The 25,894-nt window shown below is 40.8% G+C and overlaps 1 protein-coding gene across 4 annotated transcripts in view; it reads left to right on the forward strand.

Moving 5' to 3' along the window:
- RAPGEF2 (Rap guanine nucleotide exchange factor 2) overlaps positions 1 to 25,894 on the forward strand; it is a 170,207-nt gene that overhangs the window by 63,360 nt on the left and 80,953 nt on the right. For all 4 annotated transcript variants that reach the window (XM_048941364.1, XM_048941367.1, XM_048941366.1 and 1 more), the window contains exons 4-6: positions 5,677 to 5,760; positions 23,602 to 23,677; positions 25,634 to 25,801. In XM_048941364.1, the coding sequence (XP_048797321.1) occupies positions 5,677 to 5,760; positions 23,602 to 23,677; positions 25,634 to 25,801 (328 nt within the window). The remainder of the gene's footprint in view (positions 1 to 5,676; positions 5,761 to 23,601; positions 23,678 to 25,633; positions 25,802 to 25,894) is intronic.

Genomic DNA, 25,894 nt, shown 5'->3' on the forward strand with positions numbered 1-25,894 from the left:
GGATGACTTCCCTGGTCCTGCTCACCACAACATTCCTGATCCAAGCCAGGATGCCGTTGGCCTTCTCGGCCACCTGGGCACACTGCTGGCTTATATTCAGCCCACTGTCCATCAGTACAACAAGGTCCCTTTCCACCAGGCAGCTTCGGAGCTGCTCTTCCCCAACCCTGTAGAATCTTCTGGGGTTGTTGTGACCAAAATGCAGGACCTGAGGGGTTCTTGTTGGCTTTTAAAAAAGCTAGGGCAGAATGACCTGTGCATTAATTTTGTCATCTCGCTGCCCCTTGGGATTTGAGTTTCGGGTTGATTTAGTTTTGATTCTGTACAGATTGCTCGTACCATCTTTTCCCTTATAGTTCCCCTTGTAGTTTCTTGTAGGCAGAAAAATCCTGAGAAATGTAGGGCACGTTAATCAAGTATCAGCTGTAGTACAGCAAACATGGGAAGTTGATTGAAAGCCACCTTGGGTTTGAGCAGTGTTTTGTAAAGCACAGGATCTTCAAAATGAAAAAAAGTGCACTGTTTGTATAATAGCGCTGTCTAGCAAAAGAGTTTGCTTCCAAAATAGCTTTGTTAAGGTTTAATTCTAAACAAATGAAAGCGTAGCAAGGGGTGAGGAGTACGAGAGTTAAATATATTGTCATATAAAAGGAATAGGTCAGTATTTCACTAGTCTGCACTTCACCTTGGAAGGAAATGCGCGTTTTAGAGGTAAGAATATATTTTCCATGTGTGAAGCTTTTCAAAGATGTTTGGTTCAAGACTAATTTAAGACTAAATGCGGACATCAGGGCCTACATAAGGATGAAGAGAGTGAAAATACATCAGCGTTCTTTGATCGTGAAGATTGTCTTGGAGATATTTATGATGTTTTGTTGGCTGGCAATGAATGCTTAAAAGAATGAGCAGTATCTTTGAGGAAGATATCTTAAATGTACATATTGTCTGTGGTAGCCTTCCCCGGTTGTGATACAGCAGTACTGAAGAGACATGTGTCTATTTGGATAATGAAGGAGTATATTTTGTTTTACACGGTGTGATAGAAATGCCTTAGGTGAACTTTGAGGTTCTCAAGCATTACTGTAAAAATAGTTACTAAAGTACAGATGAAGCAAAAGGAAAACAAAACCAGACAGGTAATAACAATTAAACTTGAACAATCTTATCCCTATTAGTTGTCTATAAAGAGATCCCAGCAGCGACTTATTTTTTTTTCTTGTAAGACTACACATTTACACTTAGTTATACTGCTAATTTTTAGGAAAAGGAGCTGAAAAATCCCACCAGCAACAATTTCAGCGATACCAGCAGCACTGCATTATGAGTGGGGAAAATTGCAGATTGTTTGCATTTAGAATATCTATTAAAAATGGCAACACCACAGCAGATTTGCACTTGAGCAGCAATGCTGGCTGTTTATCTGCCAACTTAGAACTTCTGTGAGGGAATGTATGTTTGAAGGTGTGACTTAACTGAGGTGCATGTTTATGCTTTTGAGAATGACTGTCTCTTTGGAGTGGAGGTTTCCTCTGCATTAATCTGGTCATCTTTGTGCAGTATTGATTTCCTTGGACTGATGTGCTTGATGGCAAGACACTTGAATTCAGCAACAAAACACTGCCTTCCAGAGAGCTTCCATGCCCATTTTTCTTTCTTTCTTTCTTTTTAATAAATTAACTGGTTGGCTGTGAATTGATATTGAACAAGGTACTGCTACATTAGAGGCAATTATATTCTGTGAATTGCTATGATACTTGCATACTTTGCAGGATCAGATAATTAGCAGGGTTTCCATTGCATTTCATGATTGAATCTCATATTTAACTTTGTTTAGGAGTGGTTCATAGAAGTTGTCACCTGAGTTGTTTTACCTGCTTATTTTTGACTGGCCTGCGGAACAGGCTTTTAGTGTTTGACAAATCTTCTGCATTGAATGAATGAATAGAACTGAATGCTATTTAGGTACTTATGGACAAACCCAGGGTGGAATATGTAGTTGTATTCCTAGGGAGGTTCATGAGTGGTATGCATAGGGTGTGTAGAGGAGCACTGGTGTTCCTCTACTGGTGTCTCAGTTGCCAAAAGCTTTCAAGTTTGGTCATGTTTCCAGTCATTTCTTATAGCACCATGGAGCTGGTAGTTTTCTCTAGTGAGCTCATGCATGCTTGTATTTTCAACATCAATGGTAAATACTTCATATAAAAAAAAAAATAAAAATCCACCTCCAGCATTTGCTTAATGTTCTCAAATTCTTGTATTTAGATTAACTTTGGGTATACCCTTAACTCAAAGTTGGAGGTTATCAAGAGTTGTGAAGGTACATGGGTTATGTTAGTGATGTTAGCTGTCTTAGGAACTAAACTCTGAGCCATGAGTACTTGCACACTTGAAAATCATGATGTCATTCCCTAGTAGGTAACTGCAGTTACAACTAACTGAGTCTTGGCCACAAGATATCAGCAGAATTCAGCTATATCTAAAGCAAGCATAGGTGAAAAGTAGAGCAAGAAAGAGGAGATGAGTTTAACTGCAGTTAAAGATTGACAACTTTAGAGTAGCACAGAAACTGTAGAAAATGTTTACAGAAATCTTGTCATATATCTGTGTTCAGTTTACTGATCAGGTGATAGAAAACACAGGCTTCAACATCTTGAAACATTACTCCTGTTTTTAAGAAAAGGAAAAAGGAAGACCTGGGGAACTACGGGCTGGTGAGCCTCACCTCTGTGCCTGGGAAGATCATGGAGCAGATCCTGCTGGAAGCTATGTTAAGGCACACATGAGATAAAGATGTGATCCGAGACAGCCAGCATGGCTTCACCAAGGGCAGACTGTGCCTGACCAATCTGGTGGTCTTCTGTGATGGAGTGGCAGCATTGGTGGATGGGGGAAGGATGGTGGAAGTCATTTTCTGAACTTATACAAAGCCTTTGACGTGGTCCCTCACCACATACTTCCCTCTAAATTGGAGAGGTGTGGATTTGAAGGATGGTTTGTTGGATGGATTAGGAATTGGCTGGCTGGATGCAGCCACAGGGCTGTGATCAATGGTTCTGTGTCAGGTGGAGGCCGGTCACAAGCGGTGTCCCTCAGGGGTCGGTCTTGGGACCGGTGCTCTTCAGCATCTTCATCAATGACAGATGATGGCATGGAGTGCAGCCTCAGCAAGTTTGCAGATGGCACCAAGCTGAGCGGTGCAGTCGATGCATTGGAGGGAGGGGAAGCATCCGGAGGGACCTGGGCAGGATGGAGAAGTGGCCATGTGAACCTAATGAGGTTCAACGAGGCCAAGTGCAGGGTGCTGCATTGGGTCGGGGCAATCCCAGGTATTGATACAGACTGGGGGAAGATCTCCTTGAGAGCAGCCCTGCGCAGAAGGACTTGGGGTTGTGGTGGACGAGAAGCTGGCCATGAGGCAGCAGTGTGCGCCTGCAGCCCGGAAGGCCAGCTGTGTTGTGGGCTGCATGAAAAAGGGGCGGCCAGCAGGAGAGGGAGGTGATCGTCCCCCTCTGCTCGGCTCTTGTGAGGCCCCATGTGCAGCGCTGCATCCAGGCCTGGGGCCCCCAGCACAGCAAGGACGTGGAGCTCTGGGAGCGGGGCCAGAGGAGGTGAGGCACTGGCACAGGTTGCCCAAGGAGGCTGTGGATGCCCCATCCCTGCAGGCATTCAAGGCCAGGCTGGATGTGGCTCTGGGCAGCCTGGTCTGCTGGTTGGTGACCTGCACATAGCAGGGGGTTGGAACTGGTTGATCTTTGAGGTCCTTTTTAACCCAGGCCATTCTATGATCAGTTCTGGAGTTTTTGATCATAGATAACTTTCTCAATTTCTGCTGTTAATTCTTCACGTTTCTGATGCTTGTTCTTTTTCTTGAGGATGTATTACACAGTGTAAAATAAGAACAAAACAGTTTCCTAAATTGTATAGTTCGGCGTTTTGATCTCAGCTCTTTTAGGCCAGCTCCCTCTCTCTCTACATGGCTTGCTCTGGACGTAATGCCTCCTATTTATTTGCTTGGAAAAAGCAGCAGATAGAGCACAATAACACTATTTGATGGAGCAGATTCTGAGTGACAAAGCAGTATTTTTCAAGACAGTCATCGCCATTAGCTCAGGATTTTTCCCAGCACTGAACAAGAGTCTGTATGCCATGCTCGTAAAAAATGATACTGTTTGGTCTCTGAGCATTGATGAATGTCAGTGGGTACAATTTTTTCCACATGGAGGAATTTGATGAGACGTCTTTGCTTCATGCACACTTCCCTGTCTGATGCCATTCTGTCAGACTGCCCTTCTGTTTTTATCTGTTACATGGCAACGGCTTGGAACGGGATGTTGGTGGAAAGGTTCAACCTCTATTGCCGTGCCCCCAACATCTGCTGATGTCATTGTGGGCTGACGTAATCAGAGCAGTCCTTGTAGCTGCATCTTTCCATTTGAAAGAGTGCTGAGGAAATAGTACTCTTCTTTAAGAGACCCCGTCATGCAGGTGCTTTTTAAAATCTTGTTTCCTCAGATGAAAAACATGCAGCTAACCGCACATAACCTACATAGATTTGAGGTTGGATCTTAATACTATGCTGTCATCACTGTTAAAGGATGTGGGCTGTTCTTGCTTGAAGTTGGAACTAATTGTTGCTAAAGACTTGAGATATATAATTTAAAAAAAATGAAGGTGCTGTGGATTAATTAAGTAATCTGCATCTCTTGGAGTGTCATTAGAGACATGATTTTCAGCTAAGAATGCTAGCACAGTTGCTAATTGGATTCAAGTATGCTGTTATGAGCTGCTTTGGAAGAAGCAGTAGGAGTGGTAAAGACTCAAGTGAGGTAAGGATATTTTCAGTATGGAACGATGAAATGGCACAAGATTTTTACTGCAGCTGTTTCAAGTAACTTTAGGAAACTACATTGTTTTCCTCTAAACATTACTTGAATTTGCCCAAGAGGAATTTAAGCCCATGAGAAAGAATGTGTATTTCTGAAGAAGCAAGATCCGAATCTACAGTAGAATGAACTGGATGACAAAATCTTAATTTGGTCTCTTATAGTAGATAAGAGGAGGGAAAATAAACTTTGTCCCTTTTATTAGGAATTAATTGTCGTACTGTGAATAAGTGCAAAAGAGAATGAGTTTAGCAGCAGATTATGTTGACCACAGATCTCATGAAGGTTTATATCTGCTAGTTTGTCCCATGCTTTCTTACTGTGTGGAAAGGCAGAATGATGCCAAGGTGTGCATTTCTGCCTTCAAGTAAAGTAAAAGATTTCTGTAACCGAGAAAGAAGGCCTTATTTATGGAGAGGAAGATGTTATGGTCCTCTTCAGCTAGAGGAAAGTAACAGATTCAACAAAATATAATACCATATTTTTACTGGTATAAGAATATGGCTTCCTTTTGATAACTTTCAGATGTATTTCATTGGATTTTTGTGATGTTCCTAGATGGGTAGTTATGTCAATGAAATAAGTGGTATCAGACATTCTAATAAAATATTCTAATAATCTTTGTGTTTTCAGGTGGAAGCTGGAATTGGTTTGTAATTGACTGAACTGTGGCTTTCCTCTGGAATTTTGAGCATTTTTGGCTCTTTGTGATGTGCTTTTCTACTGGAAATTTGGTAGTGGTAAGAGTTTCTTCACCAAAGTGTCTTACTCCCTGTTCTCTCCTCTATTGCAGCCCTGATGATATTGGTACCTGTTGGTATATCCTGCTGTCTGGTTCAGTCTTCATTAAAGAATCGATGTTTCTTCCAAGGAGCAGGTATGTCAACTCTGGATACACTATATTTAAGCACAACTGATGAGTTACTTGCCTTTTAATTCTGAAGTCTGATTCTTAACAAAAGTGCAGAAGTACACGCAATAACGTGCTTTTCCTTCCCTTACTAACTGGGCCATTTATGTGATGCTTGCAGCTAGACTTGAAAGCCTGTTATTATGTGCACTGTACAAACACCAAAAGTGTCATGAAAAGACTGAGAATTTAAAAATGCCTCCTTTCAACTCAACAAATAGAATGAGGTACTGACTGGTCTGTTCCTATGAGTAATCAAACGTTCAATCATAGGAGGTGCTAGAGCTTTTATGATGCTTTCCTAAGACTTTGCACAAGTTTTGGCATATGCTTATATCGTGTTACTGCCTGTTTTGTTACCTCTGTTTAAGGTTATCCTTCATGTAAGCGAATTTGCAATAAGAAAAGGTTATTTTAAATGGGAAAATATAAGTTTGAGTGCGAGACTGTCGAAATTTGTAATACTAAAATAAAAAAAAAGGTTACCTTGAGGTATGGAAAAAATGCAAATACTGCAAGGATTTTAGTGGAAGCAGAACAGATTAACTTTAAAGTGCTGGTTATATGCATATTCATTCAAACTACTGAAAAAGGTTCCTTTGAAGTAAATAACATTATGAAATCTGTGAAAGGCAGAATGAAGGAATGACCGTTCTCTGCATGGTATGATGAGAATAAAAGAACCAGGAACTTGCTTACAGCTTTAAATGGTGGGAAGTCAATTGAAAGCTATCATTGCTTGCTATATGAACAATTAAATATCCAGATCTGCCTTTTGGTGGGAGAGGGATGCTGACCTTGGGACTTGCATTTATGATGGTGTCTGTTTTGGCGTTTACAAGCATCTTGCATATTTAGGAAGGCAGGCACTGCTGATGAAAAGGCATACTTGATGTGCCATCAAACAGTACAGTATGTGATAAAGGTGCAAAATTGCTTATTGTAAAAAGTAGCACAACAACAAATTATAGGATCCCTGCTGCCAGCAGATGGAAGAAAATTGTCCCATATGTCATCCCTGAAGAGGCAATGCCAGGAAAAAAAGCTGGCAGAAAGTGCTGCCTTTAGATGCCAGGAGAAGGGACGTATGAAATCTGAATTAATGTGGGATTGTTGCATGTCGTCTGTGGCAAGAATCCTCTACTCTTTTGAAATACAGCAAAACTTGTGCTTCAGGCATTTTTTGATGCACTATGAAAGGTGAGATTTCATAATATAAACAATGAGCTTGTGAATCTTCCTGGTAGAATGAACAGAGAAGTATATGTCTTGCTTGTGTAGAGAAGCATTCAAGGATTGCTCACCCAGACTAATGCAGAAATGGCACGTGGAATGTGATGTTGCAAGGCTTCATAAATGTGGATGGAGTCGAGTAGATGCCAAAGCTGATATCTTTGGAAGCAGACCTGTGAGAGATGATTTGTTAATTAACAAAGATAGCACGATAACAAGTCCATAAAAGCAAAACTTAGAATCTTCAACGTAATGATTTGAGATAAGGTATGACTAGAGAGCAAAAACATCCATCCTAGTAAGAGATTTTGCTCAGCAGAGTTGTGGTTAATAAAAGGATAGATAAGGACTTTAAACTTAGGACAGAGCTTGTCAGGATTTCTGCTTTGTAAATGAGTAAGGTGGAACATCTGGGCCTTTGACTCATCCATGAACAAGAAGTTTGGGGAAAATGAGGGAAGGGCTTAAATAAGTTAAATTCCAGATTTGGAATACTGGTGGGTAATAAGTGATTTTCAGTAGTGTGGGTTTTTTTTTCTTGCTTTTGTGAATAAAACTAAGTTGTTTGGCTTTGCTTATGTTGTCAGTGGAGTCCTCTGAGGAAGTAGTAAGCTGCTCCTATACTGGGATTAGGTGCAGGAGATTTATTAATAATGATGCAGAAAACTTGTGTCTCATGAGTGTAGAAGCAGTTGTCAAAGCAGTGCTGGTGTATAAGACGAACTAGAGGGATCTGGATACATCTGGAGGGGCTAAAGCCAAATTCTATGGTGCTCCGTACAAAGAGGATGAAACCTTCCCCAAAAGGCTCTAATGAGAAAGAACTGGTAGGGGGAGGTATTTGGAAATGTAAAGTCAAACTAGGCAAAAGGAAGTTACTGGGTAACAGCTCTAATTGGCCTTTAGCACATAAAGAGGAATGACTTTTTCAAGAGCCTTTTGGATCACTGTGTAGTTTGGGAATCTTGATGTCTTTTCACTGCTTCAAAGAAAACAAAACCAAAAGCCTCCCACAGAAATGGTACCATCAAAATGGAGGAATTGGTTACATTTTGGTGAATCAAGCAAGTTTTTGTGAATAGCTGACCTTAATACCAAGAGACCTAAGTATTACTAGGTGGAGATGATCTGATTTTGATCTTGCTGTTTGGCCAAAGCAATGCAATTGGAACAAGCTTACAGTAAGTTCGTATTTAGATTAGTGTTTTTCGAGTTCCATCCATTTCATCTTTGTCAGTCTAGAAAGTTGCTAGGAAATAATTTTGCAACATGTGCAGCTGTGAGTAAGAGAGGATGGAGCTGAGAAGAGTGCGTAGGAGCAGCAAGAATGTTCCTCTCCACTACATCTGAGTGACTCAGAAAGCCCTCTTTCCCTAACTTTTCCCAGAGCTCAGGTTGCCCTATGGTCCAGCTCCTTCTATCCCTAAACCTCTCAACATCCATAACCCCTCATGTTTTCCTTCTTCAGAGGCTTTCTTGCCTTTTAAGCTTAGTCCAGTGTGCCACACATAGACAAAATCCCTTTGTCCAGGTTCCTTTCAAATAACATTGAGTGAATGTTCCATGCTTTGTTTGTTGGAAATAGTTTAGTGTGTTTGACTGTGTATGTTTGGTGTGTTATTTACATCTGTGACCCTTATTAGCTCATGCAGCTGCATGAGTATTAGGCTGCAATAGTGTCCTGATCGCTTTTGGAAACACCAGAAGTGCTGTTTCATGTATTTTTGGTGCATTTTATGTCAAGGAACCTTATTTATTTATTTTCCTTCCAAAATACCGTTCCCAAGACTAGTACAAATAGTGCTTAAGATGATTTAAGGAGAGGAAGAGATGACTACAGCTTGCAGACTGATTATATATAGCTGAGAAGAGGAATTTCTTCAAGTAAATGAAAACTGAAGTAATCAAAAATCCTAGGAAATTACCACCCTTCTGTTCTCCCATTCAAACCACAAGTATATAATGGTACAGTGCTCCAGAAATAAGCAGTTATGTAACACACTTTGTATGGTCAAATAGCCACTAATTGAAATACTTTCTGAAGAGTGGCACAGCTGCTGATTTTGCCCAAGTTATATAGTTTACTGTGTGACTAAAATACACTTGCACCTAACTTCTTGACGAGTCTTTAAAGGTTTTAAAATACTGTTCAAGGCAGAATGTTTTTAAGTTGAAGCAATGAGTTTTTTTCTTGCAGCTTAATGCAAAGAAGTCTTGCCTCCCATATTTTATTATTACATTTTTTCATACTTTTTCCCCTTCATTTAAACACTTCAAGCAAATATTACAGTCAAATTAAACACTTTTCAACTTGTTCCTCTCACAACGGCCACCAAACTAGTGCAAATTAGCACTCACTTCTGTCATTGCTTCCCTTGAGCTTCTGTGCCCTGAAGCTGTTCATGTGGTAGAGTGAGGTTTATGTATTAAGTCTAGAAAATAAATGAGCAGAAGTTACAGTTCCCTGAAGGTTGTCCTGGCTCTCCTGCATCTTCACGTGGTCACTGTGGGCAGTAATGTGACAGTCACTCAAAATATCTTTGGAATTGCCTCCAGCGTCGCTGGGTCAGGTCTGTGCTCTCATTGCATTTGCTCAGCTGCTCAGACTTCCTGTGTAGTCCTTGTTCCAGGACCTGGTTTCTAATGGGAATTTTACCATCTTCCTTCATCTTGTTTGATTTGGAGCTGCAGTACAAAAACACCTCCAGATCTCCCACAGCCTTCATGCTTGCCCGTGGCCTCCACAACTGGAGGACGCAGCTGACCTTTATCAGCAAGATATGGAATTGCCTGAAATATTTTCTCAGATGGGTAGGCTATGGTGCTTGTACTTCTTTTCTGCCTCTTGAAGACTTTCAGAGATAGAATCACAGAATTGTAGGGGTTGGAAGGGACCTCCAGAGATCATTGAGTCCAATCCCCATAGATAGACTGTTGTGCTTGCTGTGCTGCTCAGACACATCTCAGTGCTGACTTGCCATGTGCATACCTGGTTGTCCTGGTGTCTTTGTTCAGTCACCTGCACTATTTAGTTCCTGCAGCCTCTTGTCCTTCCTTACTGCCACAGCCACTCTGTTGCCCTCTCACCATTTAACGTGTGGCACTGAGAAGCTGCACTCCTTTGGGCAAGTTCACCAGACCTACGTAGGAAAGCAATTTCAGCCTTTTCCTCTAATTAAAAGATGAGCTTTTGAAGTTGAGAGAACGTCTGCTTCTCTCTCCAAAATTACATCAGTTTAAATATTGATGATTTAGCCCTTTAGTCTTCTATAGCAAATCAAGTAAAAATAGAATTGGATATTCTGTTCCATTTTTGACTTGTTTTGCTATAGAAAAGGTTAGCAGGCTAAATCACCAATGTACTGGAGAACCAATGAAGAAATTATGGACTTGCTTTGAATCTGTTTAAAGCAGTAATACAACCAGTTATTGCAGAAGTGTATCTTGCTTTGTGTTATGAATGGTTTTTGTCAGATGTTTCCTTTCCTCTTCTATCTCAGGCTGGCACTATTGAATCTTGTTTTTCTATTTACTGCATTTGATACATTTATAAAGAGCGTTTATATGGGCCTCATGATTGATAGCTTAATTAACAATTAGTATTTAAAACTTAATGGACTACTTAAAAGGCATGAACCTGGAAATGTTTATTTTTTTTCCATTGCAGTGGTGTGGTTTTATTTGTCTGCATCTCTACTTTCTGATGTAGAGAATATAATTTAAAGTTGACTTTCTTGTCATTCTTCCAAGAATTAAGAAGTGGTTTTCCAGCTTTCTGTTTAGCCATTTTTCAAATGGAAGAAATTAATAGGGAAGAGCTCATTTTAACTGTTTAAATACTCTTGCCCTGATCATAAAGACTAACATAGCTGTAGTACATTTATCCTGATATATTAGTACTAACATATTCACAACTGAATGTTTATTAATAATGGCTGTTACTGGCTGAAACTTCTGAGATCTTCGAATCCAACTTGTAATTTGTCTGAAAGATAGAGATCAGTACAGACAAATGTTTAAACCATTACACGTTTTGAATTTGGCTCCAAGGAGATTTTTTGCTCTGAGCAGGAAATGATTTTTAATGGAGGCGAAAAAAATGAAGGGTTTGAGGGGTGCTCAGAGCTGCTGTTTCAGTCATTTGAGCTACATAGGGAGCAGGTTGAGTGCTTTGCTGAGCTTACTGAGCCTTTTCCTGTTTCTGAGTTGTGCTAACGGTTAAGGATTTTCACCATAACAACAGAAACATGAAGAGATATGTTAGAGTGTTATAAAGATAGCATCCCAGGTCATGCTTTCAAATCCATTTCAGAAATTACTTGACAGTGTGATTTTGCTGCAGCTTGTTCTTGAATACTAAAAATATTTTTTCTGCTGCTAGGTTTTAGCCATGACCTGTTGCTTGACTATTTCTCTATGCACCTAATGCTGTTTCGACATGTGATGTACCAGGAGAACCAGTGGGGAGTGCTGACTGTGTCACTGGTGTGGGCTGATGGCTGGTGCTGTATGTCTGCTGGCTGGCTTGAGTGACTTAGTTCAGTGTTTCAGTCCATCATCTGAAGTTGGGACGTGAGGGAGAGTGATCTGAGATTTTAATCTAGTGAAGACTGACTTAAGAAATTGAAGGATAGTTGGAAGACGTGGAGATGTTTGTCTCTTTATGATTGTGTATGCCTCCCATGAATAATTCACAGTGGATTTTAGATACCGAAAGTAACCCAAACTGCTTTGTATCATCTTTATCATCTGTGTTTCCAGCGATCTGAATCTGGCATCTTCACTTTAACCAAATTTACTCTCAACACTTGGCCATATCTGAATTAGCTGAGCCATAAATGTAACCAGGCCTTGCCATACGTTGTTGCAGCAAAGTTCTTGATGCAGGGCACATGCTACTTCTACCACCAATGTCATCATAAACCATCCTGGTTCACATAAATTTAAAAAAAAAAAAAAAAAAAAAAAAAAAAAAAAAGAAGGGGAATACTTTAAAAGAAAATGTGTTTTTGCAGCTAAATGAATTTGGTATTACATACATTTTGCTTTATTGCACCCATCTCCTCTTGTGCTGAATAATTTAGAGTTCATTGAGGTTTGAAATTGGCAGCACACTTGGAACATGACCAGAATCTGAGGTGTTGGGGATATAAGAGAGGACACGGTTCCTAACTGATGAGATTGGGTGGTGTCTGGCCTTGTTCCTGTCAAAACAATTATTTCAGTGCTACTGGAATTTTGTTCTCGCACAACTGATAAAACGCTAAGGGACTTAATCTATTAGGCTGCCATCCTTTGAAAATAAAAATAGAAGCTTAGTGTGGTGGGGTTAGTGCTGCCAGGCTTCCTTCCAAGTTTCTAATAAGGAGATGAGAAGGTAACAGAAGCGGAAGCAGATAAATGACCTGAATAACTTTCAGGGGAGCCCGACTGCTACGAAAGGAACAAAATGGACAATTCCTCATGAGATGACAAATGCTGGATTTCTACTGATTTCTGGCTTTATGTCTTAGAGCTGGAGATTTTTGTCTTTACAATAGACCTGGTGATGGCCATGAGAGAGGTTCTGGATCGTGGTGCTGGTGTTCAGGTGCGCTGTTGGAGCGATCAGAACAACTTCATATGCTTATGCAGGAGACACAGCATTCATTAACGATGGCTGTATTGGGATTGTGGCAATGTTTTTGTAGTGAGGGGCTGCAGGGGTGGTCTCTGTGAGCAGTGCCAGCACTGCCACGTGTCACATCGGAGCCAGATGCAGCTTTACCCCTGGGCAGAGCTGAGATATTAAATGAACTAATTTCAACAATAAAATTTTGCTTAGTAATTTGTACTATGGAGTGTAGAAGTAAAGTATATAATAATATAAATACCATGCCCATCAGAATTTGTATACTCCATTTTACAACACCTCTTGTGCTTACAAGTGCAAGTCTTGCAAACTAAATATTTTTTAAAATGTATTTAGATACATATTCGAAACAGGCTTGTTTAGATGCATGTTTTTAGAACACATTGCTTTGAATGTTTGTGTATGATGAAACATCCAAGGAAACTACATTTCGGGCCTCTCCTCTAGATTGTAGAGGTGTGGATTTGAAGCATGGACTGTTGGATGGATTAGGAACTGGCTGGACGCAGCCACAGGGCTGTGATCAATGGTTCTGTGTCAGGTGCAGGCCGGTCACAAGCGGTGTCCCTCAGGGGTCGGTCTTGGGACCGGTGCTCTTCAGCATCTTCATCAGTGACAGATGATGGCATCGAGTGCAGCCTCAGCAAGTTTGCAGATGGCCCCAAGCTGAGCGGTGCAGTCGATGCATTGGAGGGAAGGGAAGCATCCAGAGGGACCTGGGCAGGATGGAGAAGTGGCCATGTGAACCTAATGAGGTTCAACGAGGCCAAGTGCAGGGTGCTGCATTGGGTCGGGGCAATCCCAGGTACTGATACAGACTGGGGGCAGATCTCCTTGAGAGCAGCCCTGCGCAGAAGGACTTGGGGTCGTGGTGGACGAGAAGCTGGCCATGAGGCAGCAGTGTGCGCCTGCAGCCCGGAAGGCCAGCTGTGTTGTGGGCTGCATGAAAAAGGGGCGGCCAGCAGGAGAGGGAGGTGATCGTCCCCCTCTGCTCGGCTCTTGTGAGGCCCCATCTGCAGCGCTGCGTCCAGGCCTGGGGCCCCCAGCACAGGAAGGACGTGGAGCTCTGGGAGCGGGGCCAGAGGAGGCACTGAGATGAGCAGAGGGCTGGAGCAGCTCTGCTGTGGGGAAAGGTTGAGGGAGCTGGGCTTGTTGAACTTGGAGAAGAGAAGGCTCCTACAATGAGGGAGACCTCATTGTGGCCTCCCTGTACTTGAAGGGAGTGTATAACTCCCAGGCAACCCTACAGACTTGGGGAGGAATGGCTGCAAAGCTGCCTGGTGGAAAGGGACCTTGTTGTACTGATGGACAGTGGGCTGAATATGAGCCAGCAGTGTGCCCAGGTGGCCAAGAAGGCCAATGGCATCCTGGCTTGGATCAGGAATGGAGTGGTGAGCAGGACCAGGGAAGTCATCCTGCCCTGTAGGACAAGGGGGAATGGTTTTAAACTGAGATGCAGGACATTTAGGTTGGATATTAGGAGGAAGTTTTTCATCCAGAGAGTGGTGATGCACTGGAACAGGTTGCTCAAGGAGGCTGTGGATGCCCCATCCCTGCAGGCATTCAAGGCCAGGCTGAATGTGGCTCTGGGCAGCCTGGGCTGCTGGTTGGCAATCTTGCATGCAGCAGGGGGTTGAAACTAGATGATCTTTGAGGTTCTTTTCAACCCAGACCATTCTATGATTCTACTCTTGATGCATGTCTGGTATGAATCTGTTACAGTATCGGTATGACTGCACTGGAGGTTGGGGTTTTAAGTGGGGAAGAGCATTTTCTCCTCATTTGAAACTCATCTGTAGGCTTCCTTTGGTTAAGGATAGACTTGTGAAGCTGAAGTAATGACTCATTTACTTACGTGTTTATAAGACTTTGGAGGGCTGGAAGTAATCAGTGGGAGTATTTAGATAATTAGCATGGTCCTGGTACCATAATTGAACAATTTATTTTTTTTTAAACAACATTGTTTTTAAGAAAAGGTTACTCAGTGCCATAGAGAACTTTAAAATGCTTGACAGTTTTCCTTCAGATAAGGCTAAAAGTTAGAAATATTTCAGAAAAATAAATCCAGTTACACTTGACATAGTACAGCATGCTGAATGAAGGATAATTAATTTGCAAATGATCATCTAAGTAATTAAAACATGACTCTCACCATTATTTTTTTTTTTCCAGTTTCTTTATTCATTTATTCACGGTTATGGGGACCTATTACGAAGTTATGTTGAATGCATTTTACTAAGATTTATGGAAACTGATTTAGTGAGGCCATGTGTTCAGCCCTGCATGTCAATGAATAGCTTGTAGTGAATGAACTAGGCACGTCAGTGAGGGTGGGAAGTGCCTCTATGTATGGTTTTATTTTACTGCTGAAGACTCGGATGACGTCAAGTTACTCATTTCTATGTTTGGTCAGAAAGTTCAAAAAGATGATGTTTTCTGGTAACTTCATTATGAAAATCTGCAAGGGAACTTGAGAAGCTTACTGACTATTTTTCAGGGTAAGAAAAGGATGGAACATCTAAAGGCTGGAAAAATACTTCTCTGTTGTAACGAATTTCATGAATGTTAATTAGACTATTCAGACAAGGTCTTGCCTCTGCAGTAATGCTTTCCTATGACTTCTCCTTCCTTGAGTCTATTATACAGATCTCATGATGTCACCGAAATGTTTGTGGCAGTGCAGGCGTCATGAAGACAAAGCATAAGCAAAGCTGACTTTGTTCAAACCATTCATTAAAATAGTTTTTTTTTTTTAATTGCAAAATAATCAGGTTTTTAAAAGAAAGCCCTCGTCTTCGAGTGTTTCCCAACATAAATTATTGAGGCCTTCTATTGATTTATTCCTAAGAAAGATCTTTCCTGTTAACTGTTCTTCTGATGTAGCTGCCTTCTAGCTTTCTATACTACAGATGCTGCGAAGTTATACTTCAAAGCTGCAACAAGCTGCATTTGTTTTCATTACTTCTTCTTTCCAGTTTTATTTACATATTTGTGTACCTGCAGTCTAAATGCAGGTAGTGAATATCACGGGGAAAGCTTATAAGCTCATTTCTGCTCTTAGTATATCTGAAATGGTCATAAAGAATTAAGTGCTATTCCAGTCTGAGATGTATTTGGGATTACCTGCTGCTATAAGGGCCCTGAGCACCTGCCGTCACCTGCAGTATGCTTGTGAAACAATATATGCAACACTTGAGGGAATTCCAGACTGGCTTTTTGACCATTTTTCAACTTCAACTTTTAGAAAGTTGAAGTGAAACGCAACAAATCTGAAACTTCATGTAATTTTTTTAACGTGAAATGAAGCAGTCAAGCTCCCAGCCATGTTCAGTCTGAGAACGAGGTGGAATTTGAAAATCAGACAAACTTTAAAAATATTAATCTTTTCTAAAAGAAAAACAAATGGCAGGCATATATATTTTGAGGACTGGCTGAATGGCCTTTCTCTGGAAGGAAACCTCCAGAATCTAGCCAGCTTCAAATTATTCTCTGTGGGCTATCAGAAACTTCTTTTGAAGTGCATGTGCTGTATGTTAGTAGGTTAATCTTACCCAGATCTGGGTTGTATGTGCATAAGAAATAAGGGAGTGCTTATAGTTATGGAGATAAAATACTGTGATCTGTTATCTGTAAGGGTGCTGACCGAATGCATTCAAAACACTGAAGGAACCTGGTACACCTTTCAGCTTGTGCAGATCAATTTCAATGCAGTTTCAGTGGGATTTAGCTAAAGCATTACTATGCCCAAAGCATATGCCCTTGTGGTATTATTATCCTTCATGCAGCCTGGCTGTTGTTGGGCGTTCTCTGCAGGACTTGCTGGATTCATCCCTGCTCGACATCCTTCTGCTGCAGTAGGATGGCATCTGACCTGGATGCCATCATTCTTATTAGCTCACAGATAGTGATATTTAGGTTGCAAGTCGAGCAGAGGGCTGCAGTGATGTGGTTTTAAGCTTTTCCCTTTCGAGCTTCCCCCCCACCACTTAGCTTTGGCATTATAAGCAACTTCTTTCCCTGATATTGGAGCTGTTGACTCTGAGAGTGTAAACACCTAAGCTATCATATGACACTGGGTAAGTCTAATCATCCTTATCCATGGTGTTTAGTGAGCTCACGTCTCAGAATTTCAAAGGAGAGACAGGTCTGCAAATGCCTTTTCAATTCAGTCCAGTTGCCGACATCTCAATTTTCCTCTCACCTGGAAAGTGAATCTTTAGAGGAGCTGTTTGCTTTTGCTGAAAACAGTCATAAATATAATGTGAGAATAGAGGAGGTTTAAAAACAACACAAAAACCTCTTATTTTGATATGCAGACGACTGTCAGATTTTAATTTAAAGCAGTATTTAGCATAAGGCAGAGCAACTTGGGGCTTCTCTTGCATGCTTGCTTTTTCTAAGGCATTAAATGTAACGAGAATCAGAGATGTCAGCCTATATTGTACAGTTTGAATTCTGGTAACAAGCCTGTGACTTTCAGTGGTCAAATCCCTGCTTTCATGGTTTTCAGCATGCAGTTTTAACCCAGGCAGCCTGCTGCTACCTTCCCCCCGTGCATCCTCCGCAGCGCTGCTCGCATTAGAGCTGCTCTGCATGCATGAAGGGTTCTGCCTTTTATCCAAGGGGTCAGAAGCTGGCCATGCCAAATTTAGTTTTCTTCAGAACACTTAAGCTTTTCCCTAGGGATGGCTGGCATGTCTACGTGCCCTTCCTAGTAGTAACTTCTTTTTGCCCTTCATCCCTGTCAAGGGAGACTTGGGTGGAGGAGTGATCTGAGTTTCATGTCATCCAGCTTGTTGATGTGAAACAAAGCTGAAAGTAGCAAGATTAGAAGATTAGCCACTAAAGGAGGACTCTCTTTTTCCTTTTAAAATCCAGGCATATCAAAACAAGAAATGATGTTTGGGGGAGGGGGAAAGAAGAAGTGGGAGAACTTGACTGTATCCCTTATTGCCTCCTCCCTAAGAGACAGATAGAAAATAGAGTCCCCATTGTTTTTTCTGTCTAGTTCACGTTCTGAAGATACTTAGCACGATCCTTGTGTATTTCATTTGGGTGGCTTGCTGTGATTTTCCTCAATCTAGATGTCAAATGAGCAGTGTGATTTGTCTCAGAAATAGTTGTACAGCACTGATTTATGTAGCTAGAGATGCGTTTTTATGATGCAGACATTAAAAGCATGGGCAACTGAACCACACTACGCATTTTGCCTTCTGTGTACAGATTTATTCAGGTGCAGACTGGAAGAGAGAAGGATTAGTTTCAGAGAAGGTGGGGGGTGGGAAGGCATTTATTTTAATCTCCACACTGAGATACCCTGCGCTGGTAAATATTGCAAAGCAGTGATCTGACACCATAGGCATATTTGTGTGTCGTGTGTGAAAACTTGAGAAGAAATAGGTGTTTGAATATCTGGTTGCTGGGGTTTTGGCATAAATTACTGCCTGCTCTTCCAATATATCGCAGAATTGTAGGGGTTGGAAGGGACCTCCAGAGATCATCGAGTCCAACCCCCTGCCAAAGCAGGTTCCCTACAGCAGGTTGCACAGGTTGGCATCCAGGCAGGTCTTGAACATCTCCAGAGAAGGAGACTCCACCACCTCCCTGGGCAGCCTGTTCCAGTGCTCCATCACCTCACTGTAAAGAAGTGCTTATGCACATCTGTGCAGAACTTCCTATGCTGCAGCTTATGGCTGTTTCCCCTTGTCCTGGCTCCATGTACCACTGAAAAAAGACTGGCCTCACCACTAGATGTATTATGTATTTTGTACATCTAGGTAAAGAAAATAAGCCAAACAATTAATACGACACATAATTGCTTTCATGTACCTACCACAGGAATTTTGGTGAACTCTAGAAGCAAGGAAGATCTGCCTGTATTTTTCATTGTGTTGGAACGTGTCTAAATGGAATATGCTTTCTGGATTAGAGGAAATGGCAATTAATTAGAGTTTGTTCTAAAGCAGCAGCTTGGCTCTGAATATTGCATTTACAGATGCATCCAACTGCCTGTGCTTTGTGGAGCTTTCTCTCTAAGACTTAAATGTCATCTTGGTACCACTTGTAGTTCATACATGAATTAATTACTTTAAGCTACTGCAAGGTGGTAAATGTAACAGAAAATTAAGCTTTGATAAAAAGAGCAAAACTATGGTTGTGTATGTTCTATTACATGTAAGTGCTTATAAAAATTACTTGCTTGAAAGTACTTCTTATTTTTAATTATTTTTTTAACCTCAAGTTATTCTCATTTTGCTTTTAGTCACTGGCTTTTTTTGCATTAATTGTAATTTAGTTATCGTAAAGACTTGACATTTTCAATTTTCATTTAAAAAACAAACAAACAAACCTTAACTGGGGATATAGAAACTCTTAGTTTTCACTTAGAAGGTTTCTTCTATTAACCAGAACATTGTAAACTGCAATACATCAGTCCCTTGTATGCGTGTATATGAGTTAAACAGAAATAGTTGAGATAGGTATATATTTATGGAGAAGGGAAGTATCATCCACAGCGTGAGCTCAGTTTCAGAATTCATGACAATGGAAATAAAGTTGTAGATGACTTCTATGGATTAGAACACCTATATTTATATTTATAAATATAAATAGTGAGCAAAATGTTTGTAACAGTGAATTTATTTGGAGGTGATGCCTTTGAATAGTCAAGTCAGTAATTCTCTTGGTCACCAGTTGTTCACCAATTGCTTTCTTTTCCACCAATTGTTTTAGGAAATATTATAGTTAGGAAGTGTTGCTTGGGAAGAATATACATATATTTTTATCATCTGATTTCAAAATTGTTATGCTGGGGCTTACTATAAAGTGTTAACATTTCCTGCAAATAGAATAGTTTGGTATATTTTAAAGGGCTTTTTTTTTAATTGTAGATTTATATTCACATCATGCATCCAGTAGCTTTATGGGGAAAAAAAAAAAAGGAACTGTGATACAAAAGGACTCGAGAAGCAAAATTGCCTCCAGGACAGGTACTGAGGAGAGCATGTGTGAGGTTTAACACTCAAGAGGCCCCGAGTCAGAATTTGTATCGTAGCAGCAAAGAAGTGTTGGAAGAACTGCTGTAAAACAAGGTTCTTTGGGGAATTCAGGTGGGGCAGCAGCATCCTAACCCAGCAGCCTCTTGGCTGTCTGCATTACTGTTAACCTCTGCATCCCTTAGTGACAGCCACCAGCACAAAGATAGCTTTAAAATGCCTTAGCTTGGGTGTAATTCTCATGCACGTCACTGATAGAAGGAAAATTGTTGCAAAGCTGGGATTCTCTCAGGTGCATTGTAGACTTAGGTGCAAACGGGTTATTTGTAGGAGCTGAAATTAATAAGGGTTAGGTAGGAGAAGATTTTATCTTTATGCAACAAGGCATGCTAGAATGAAATGACTAAGGAGTGATAGAACCAAATGCAGCGTGCAGATGATGCAAAATTCTCTACTGCGTTTTAAACATAAAAATGTGGTGTAATCTTAAGATCTCTGGTGAAATTGATTATCCATAACCTTATTTCACACTACAGTAAGGAAAGGAATAAATTTGTCAAATCCCTAGACCTTGGAAATCAGCTAGTAAGGGCTTTCTATATTTTGCATTACCCAGCCAGTGCTCTCATAGACTGCGTATTTCGTGATAAATCTGGGTAGTCACACTCATTTTTATCTAAGTCTGGTCTACATCAGAATCTGGGAAAAACAAGTATTGAGCAAAAGTTACTAAAACAGGGCTGCTGTTCTGAAGGTAATGTTGAGTCCTCCAGGGGCTGACATTTGACTCTGCAGGTGGAGCTCTGTGCTAGGAGGAAAACCTAATGAGTTTCTTAGACCTTGAGTGTGATCCCAGGGATGATACTCTCATATGAGGACAGGCTGGAGAGTTGGGGCTCTTCAGTCAGAGAGGGGAAGGCTGTAGGGGGAACTTATAGTGGCCTTCCAGTACCTGACTGGTCCAACCTGGTTGGCTGTGAGCAACCTGGTCTATAGGGAGATGTCCCTGCCTATAGCAGGGGGTTGGATCTAGATGATCTTACAGGTCCCTTCCAACTCAAACCATTCCTCTGGTGTTTTGTAGAAGCTGTACGGCTTGCACTTGTTGATTAGCTCGGTGAATAGGCTGTATTATGCGCTGGTTATTTGGTTCTTTCTGGTTCTTACTAATATTTCAAACAACTTATTTTTGTTCAATTAAATCAAGTTTGTTTCGTGTTTTCCTCTACCTGGTGGCTAGTTAGTTTAGCAGAGGTTTTGCAGCAGAGAAAGTGTCCTCTTTTAGTCTTTACTTTTTGCTCTTGTATTGAGCACTGATAAATTAATTTGGATTTAAAAAAAATACCAAAAAACTTTTTGATTTTGATGTTGGTCTTCTGAATTGAATCAGTGGGATTGGTGGTGCCGTCAGGTTTCATTTGTTTGTCAGTTGTGTGCCAGCACACGTTTGTATGACTATGTGCAGTTGATCAAATGATGAGTGGCTACAGGAAAGCTGCCCTTTTAGAAGGGGGGGTAGCGAGAGGATGGTCCAACCAGAAATGGTTTTAAACTGGAGGGTAAAAAAGAGGGTAGGTTTAGACTAGATATTTTGGGTTGGACCATCCTCTCGCACCCTGTGGCTCTGGTACAGGTAGCATGCAAATACTGCCCTGAATGTTGCACCACCATCAGAGCTGGTCATAGCTGAGCATGTGTAGAGGCAGTGGGCTCCTCCTTCTCACTGATTACCTGAGCTCCTTGCTGATAATGTGCTTTCAGTAGCAGATTGGAGGTCAGGAGGTTCAGTTGCAATGGCACATCTGAGAACTGCAACACTTGAAAATATCATTGCATTTTTTGGCCTTGATTTACTTGCTGTCATAAATGCAATATTGAATGAAGATTATGGTTTGTTTATAACTTGAAGTGACTTGGCATCTTTGTTCAAGGATTGTGTGCTCTGTTAAATGTGCTGTCACAGGAATAAAATGTCTACCATCTCCTTCCTCTTTGCTCTTTCCTCCCTCTCCAGTGAGATTTTAAGGAAGCACTGTGCCTCGCATCAGATTACTGGCCAAGAAAATAAGTTTGCCACTTCTTCAGTGGTCTAATGAATCGAGATACGGCTTCATTTTCCTGTACCTTTAAGAGTTGAAATTGTGTAAAAATTCAGGAGGGCGCAGCAGAGTGAAGCACCCTGTGGTTTGTCGCAGGACTGTAGAGGGAAGCATGTGTTTGCCTCTAGGAAAATATGCATTTTGTTGAGAGATTTCTTTATTGCATGTTTCTTTTCAAGAGGCTTAGTATTCTGGAAAATTTTTTCTATTGTCCAAGTCCCGTGTACCATTAAACACGATTATTTTTTTGATGAATAAGCACAGCTGGCATTTCTTTTCAGTATGTGACTGCCTTCTTTTGGAGCTATAACGTGCTGTTGTTAAGAGATTAGCCTTTGGGGTAGCAAGTTAAATTGTTCATTTCTGCTAATCGCCAGGCAGGACAGCAGAGCAGATCTAACTGGCTAGACGTGCTGTTCAGATTGGTATATGAGCTTCTGAAGTTTGCTTATTAGGAAGTGCTTTTTAAAAAGGTACTTTTCACCAACTCTGCGTGTGTCCCTGTGCCTACATATTCCATAAGTGCTTAAATTGTAGATCCTACGATCTTTTTTAGTCTGATTTGGTTTTCTTAAGCTTCCTTAATAGTGGCCTTCTGAAGTTCTTCAACCCCTTTTCCTGTGCCTTTTATTTTGGCGTGTGTTCTCATTTATTTGTGCATGGAAAAATGTGTGTATATACAGACGTATCCATATTCTTTTCCATGCTGGATATAAGAGAATTTAAGGAAACAAAGATGGCTTTTGAAACGCCTGAGGAACATTTGGAAGCCCAGTGCCTTGCCAATAGCTTGGCTGCATGGAGATAAGGTCAAGGCAAGGCTTTCCGTGCTTTCTTGAGCCCAATACTGCAGAAACAAAAAGGCCCAATGATTACATTAACCTGTGGGAGATGGATGTTAGAGCAGGCTTGCTAGAAAAGGCTGCAGGATGAGTCCAGAATTACCACAGCTCCCGTTGTCCTGTTTGCAACAGCAAAGGTCAGGTCTGAATAGGAGCTAACCACATGGGGATGGGTAGTGGGAAGAACACACCTCAGAAACCATCTTCAGCTGTTTTTTCCTTCCACCTGGACTGCATATCTAAGCATAGGAAGGCTTGTATTGTATTTCACTGAATTATGTACTGTGTCTCTATGCTGCACCTCTGCTGCTGCTTTTCCCTGATTCTTTGCACTTGAGCCTGCAGAAACACACTTATTTAACACAGGCCAGCACTTCAGAAATAGAAACTAGAATTGCTATTTTGTTTTATCCGATAGGAAGCCAAAATATTATCCTTCTTAATTGTTGTGCTAATGTGGGAATATGTAATGGAAAGCAGAACAAGCTTTTGCCTTTATCTGTTCAGTTTGGGAATACTCTTACATTCAGAGCACTTCATTAATTTTTTTTTGAGTTAAAAACCAAACCCAAACAAAAAAGCTCATTGAAGTTGATCAGTCTTTTTATTCTTTCCTTTACATGCTAGTTAGCTTTCTTTACAGAAATGCAGATGGTTTAAGTAACTTGATACTGTAATGCCAGAAGAAGATACTAGATCAAACTCCAATGTAGCTCAGAATCAGCCATGCATCTTAAGTACCCTGTGCTTGACTGACATTTGTTTTAGTGCTAATGGAATTATTTGGCAGTTACTCTCAGTAAACTATGTGAATCAGAAATACACTGCTCCTGGTGTCAGCGGGTAGCAGCTATGTGTAGGAGGCCGTGTGCATGAAACTGTTACGTTGTGAATAGGGGTGTATGTATTTTTATATGCTTTATAAGATCTGGGTAGAATGTAAATATGCTTATGGATTTTGTTATGGATCTGACTTTTGTTCTGATGGATGTATTTTTGTTCTTCAGTTTTGGCAAGCGTTCTGCAGGAAGCTTCAGGCGTGGCTGTGAATGCATTGTTTTAGAGCCTTCTGAAATGATTGTGGTAAGAATATTTTCATTCCATTTCTTCAATTTTTTTTTCTTTTTCAGAATAGAGCTTTATTTTACAGACCAGCCTTGATAAGCACTTGAGTTTTCAATAAAACATGCTGAGATCTGTTTGCACGTTAGCATTTATAAATGCAAGATGTCATGCATAACTTCACTTTTTTTGCATACCATACTTAAGTGAGAGGCATCTTTTTATGCTGTTGCAGTTTCCTTGTAACCCTGCAACTTTTGCTTGTGTTAGCAGAATAGCAGAATACATATATGTAGTTAGCAGCTGCTTTACTTAAAGCATAAGTACTTTGAAGTATTAATCTCAGGCTCGTTTAAGTAATTGTTTGATTAAATGAAATGTATTTTCAGCTAGCAGGTTTTAAGTATCAGTTTGAAAATTATGAAGTACTGTCAGCTTTTTTTACGTCCAAGTCGTTCTGTTGGTGGTGTCTGTTGTAGAACAGCATCATTTTTTAGGCTTCATAGGCACACAAGTTTTTAGCTGTCACATGAGGGTGCATCATCTGAAAAAGTGGTCACCTCTCCTATTTCCACTTGAGAAACCTGTCTTAGGAAGCCAATTCAGTACGGAAATGGAAGGCATGAGTAAGACATGCTGATTGCTTTTTCCTTGGCCCTAAAGCTCTCTGCAATTCTCCCTTACTTAGAAGCAGCTCCTCAGCAACAGCCCACTGCTAATGCCCTGTGCCAGCCCCATGATTTATCTCGCCTGTTTGTGTCACTGATGTCTGACCACAAGTTCTGGAAAGGATGCATGGTCCCAATGTTCTCTGCTGGGATGTAGCTCAGTTGGTTGTGTGAGCATCTGTCTGTCTTGGCCATTTCTACCCTGATAAGTTTTTGGGAAGCGTAGGCACTTTTGAAATGTAGGTGTAAGGAAAATAGAAGTAGAGTTCTGGACAGGCAGGGTCACCAGCTGGTAAACCAGGTAAACTGTGCTCACCCCTTGTACACTGGAAGCTACGTTCAGTGATGTGAGCTGGCTAGCATGTGACACTTCTGACTGATTTGCTGCAAATCCTTGGGAGTGTTTGTCCAATATTTATTTTTCTTACTGAAAAATACAGAGGGCCCTTGCTAGGTGCCTGGTAATCCCTCCTCTGCACCTCTACCTTCATCCCTGGCATGTTCAAATCAATTGAAGAATGGATTAACTGAATCCCCACGTGTGGCCAGTAATGAAAAGCTTTCTCTTGTTGCCCTGTTGGTGTAGAGTAGTGTTTCTGTTGATAGGGTGAACATAGAAAGGATGTTGATTCTTAGCCAAATTACTAAAAAAACCAATGTTCTTTCAGGAAAGCCAGAGTTCTTAGTTGAAATATTTTTCTTTGCACTGTGCTGTTGTTTAGTAATTTAGGACGACGAAGGATCTGAAACCAAGGAGCTTTACTTTAGCCTCTTATTAGGATAAACCTAATAGGTATCTTTATTCTCCCTGCTATTGTTTTGAATTTGTTTTTATATTAATCCAATCTGTTAGAAAATGTGTTTTATGCTCTTCAAAATATAGAAGTAAATAATACCAAGCAGTGCTGCTTATTGAAAAGCAAAGCTTTTGCCTTAGGCTGGTTAGGAAAGATCTACAGCATCAAAGAGAAGTCAGTAGGAAAACTACCAAGTACTCTCCTATACAGTTTTTTAATAATGTCTTCAGCAGTTTCAGTGCAAGAAAAAGAACTGAGAGACAGCAGATGGAGACAGCATTTTTGAAAGGAGTATTGATACTCAATACTTCCATTCATAGCTGTATTTCTTTATTATCTCTCTGGGCATTTGATTTCTATTTTTTTTTTTAATGCCTTCACTCTTCGTAGTGCTGAAAGTGCAGGAAATTCACAGCTGACTGCTGATTTTGAACTAGAATTAGTTGTATTTCTAACATGCAAAAGCATTTTTATTTCTTATGGGAAATGATGCTTCCTTGAATCTATTATAGGTTGATTATATGGATGAAAATGAAGAATATTTTCAGCGCCAAGCTTCTCACAGGCAATCTCGAAGGAGGTTTAGGAAAATCAACCAAAAAGGGGAGCGACAAACAATTATTGATACTGTTGATCCTTATCCTGTGGGGAAGCCACCTCTGCCCAGAGGCTACCATACGGTAAGCTGCCTGCATTTGTTTCACAACAACAGAAACAGTGCTAAATATAAAAATCAAAATGTCTGGATGTGTTGGCATCTTTAAACTGCGTGT

Source organism: Lagopus muta, chromosome 4, assembly GCF_023343835.1.
Source record: "Lagopus muta isolate bLagMut1 chromosome 4, bLagMut1 primary, whole genome shotgun sequence".
NCBI classification, from domain to species: domain Eukaryota; kingdom Metazoa; phylum Chordata; class Aves; order Galliformes; family Phasianidae; genus Lagopus; species Lagopus muta.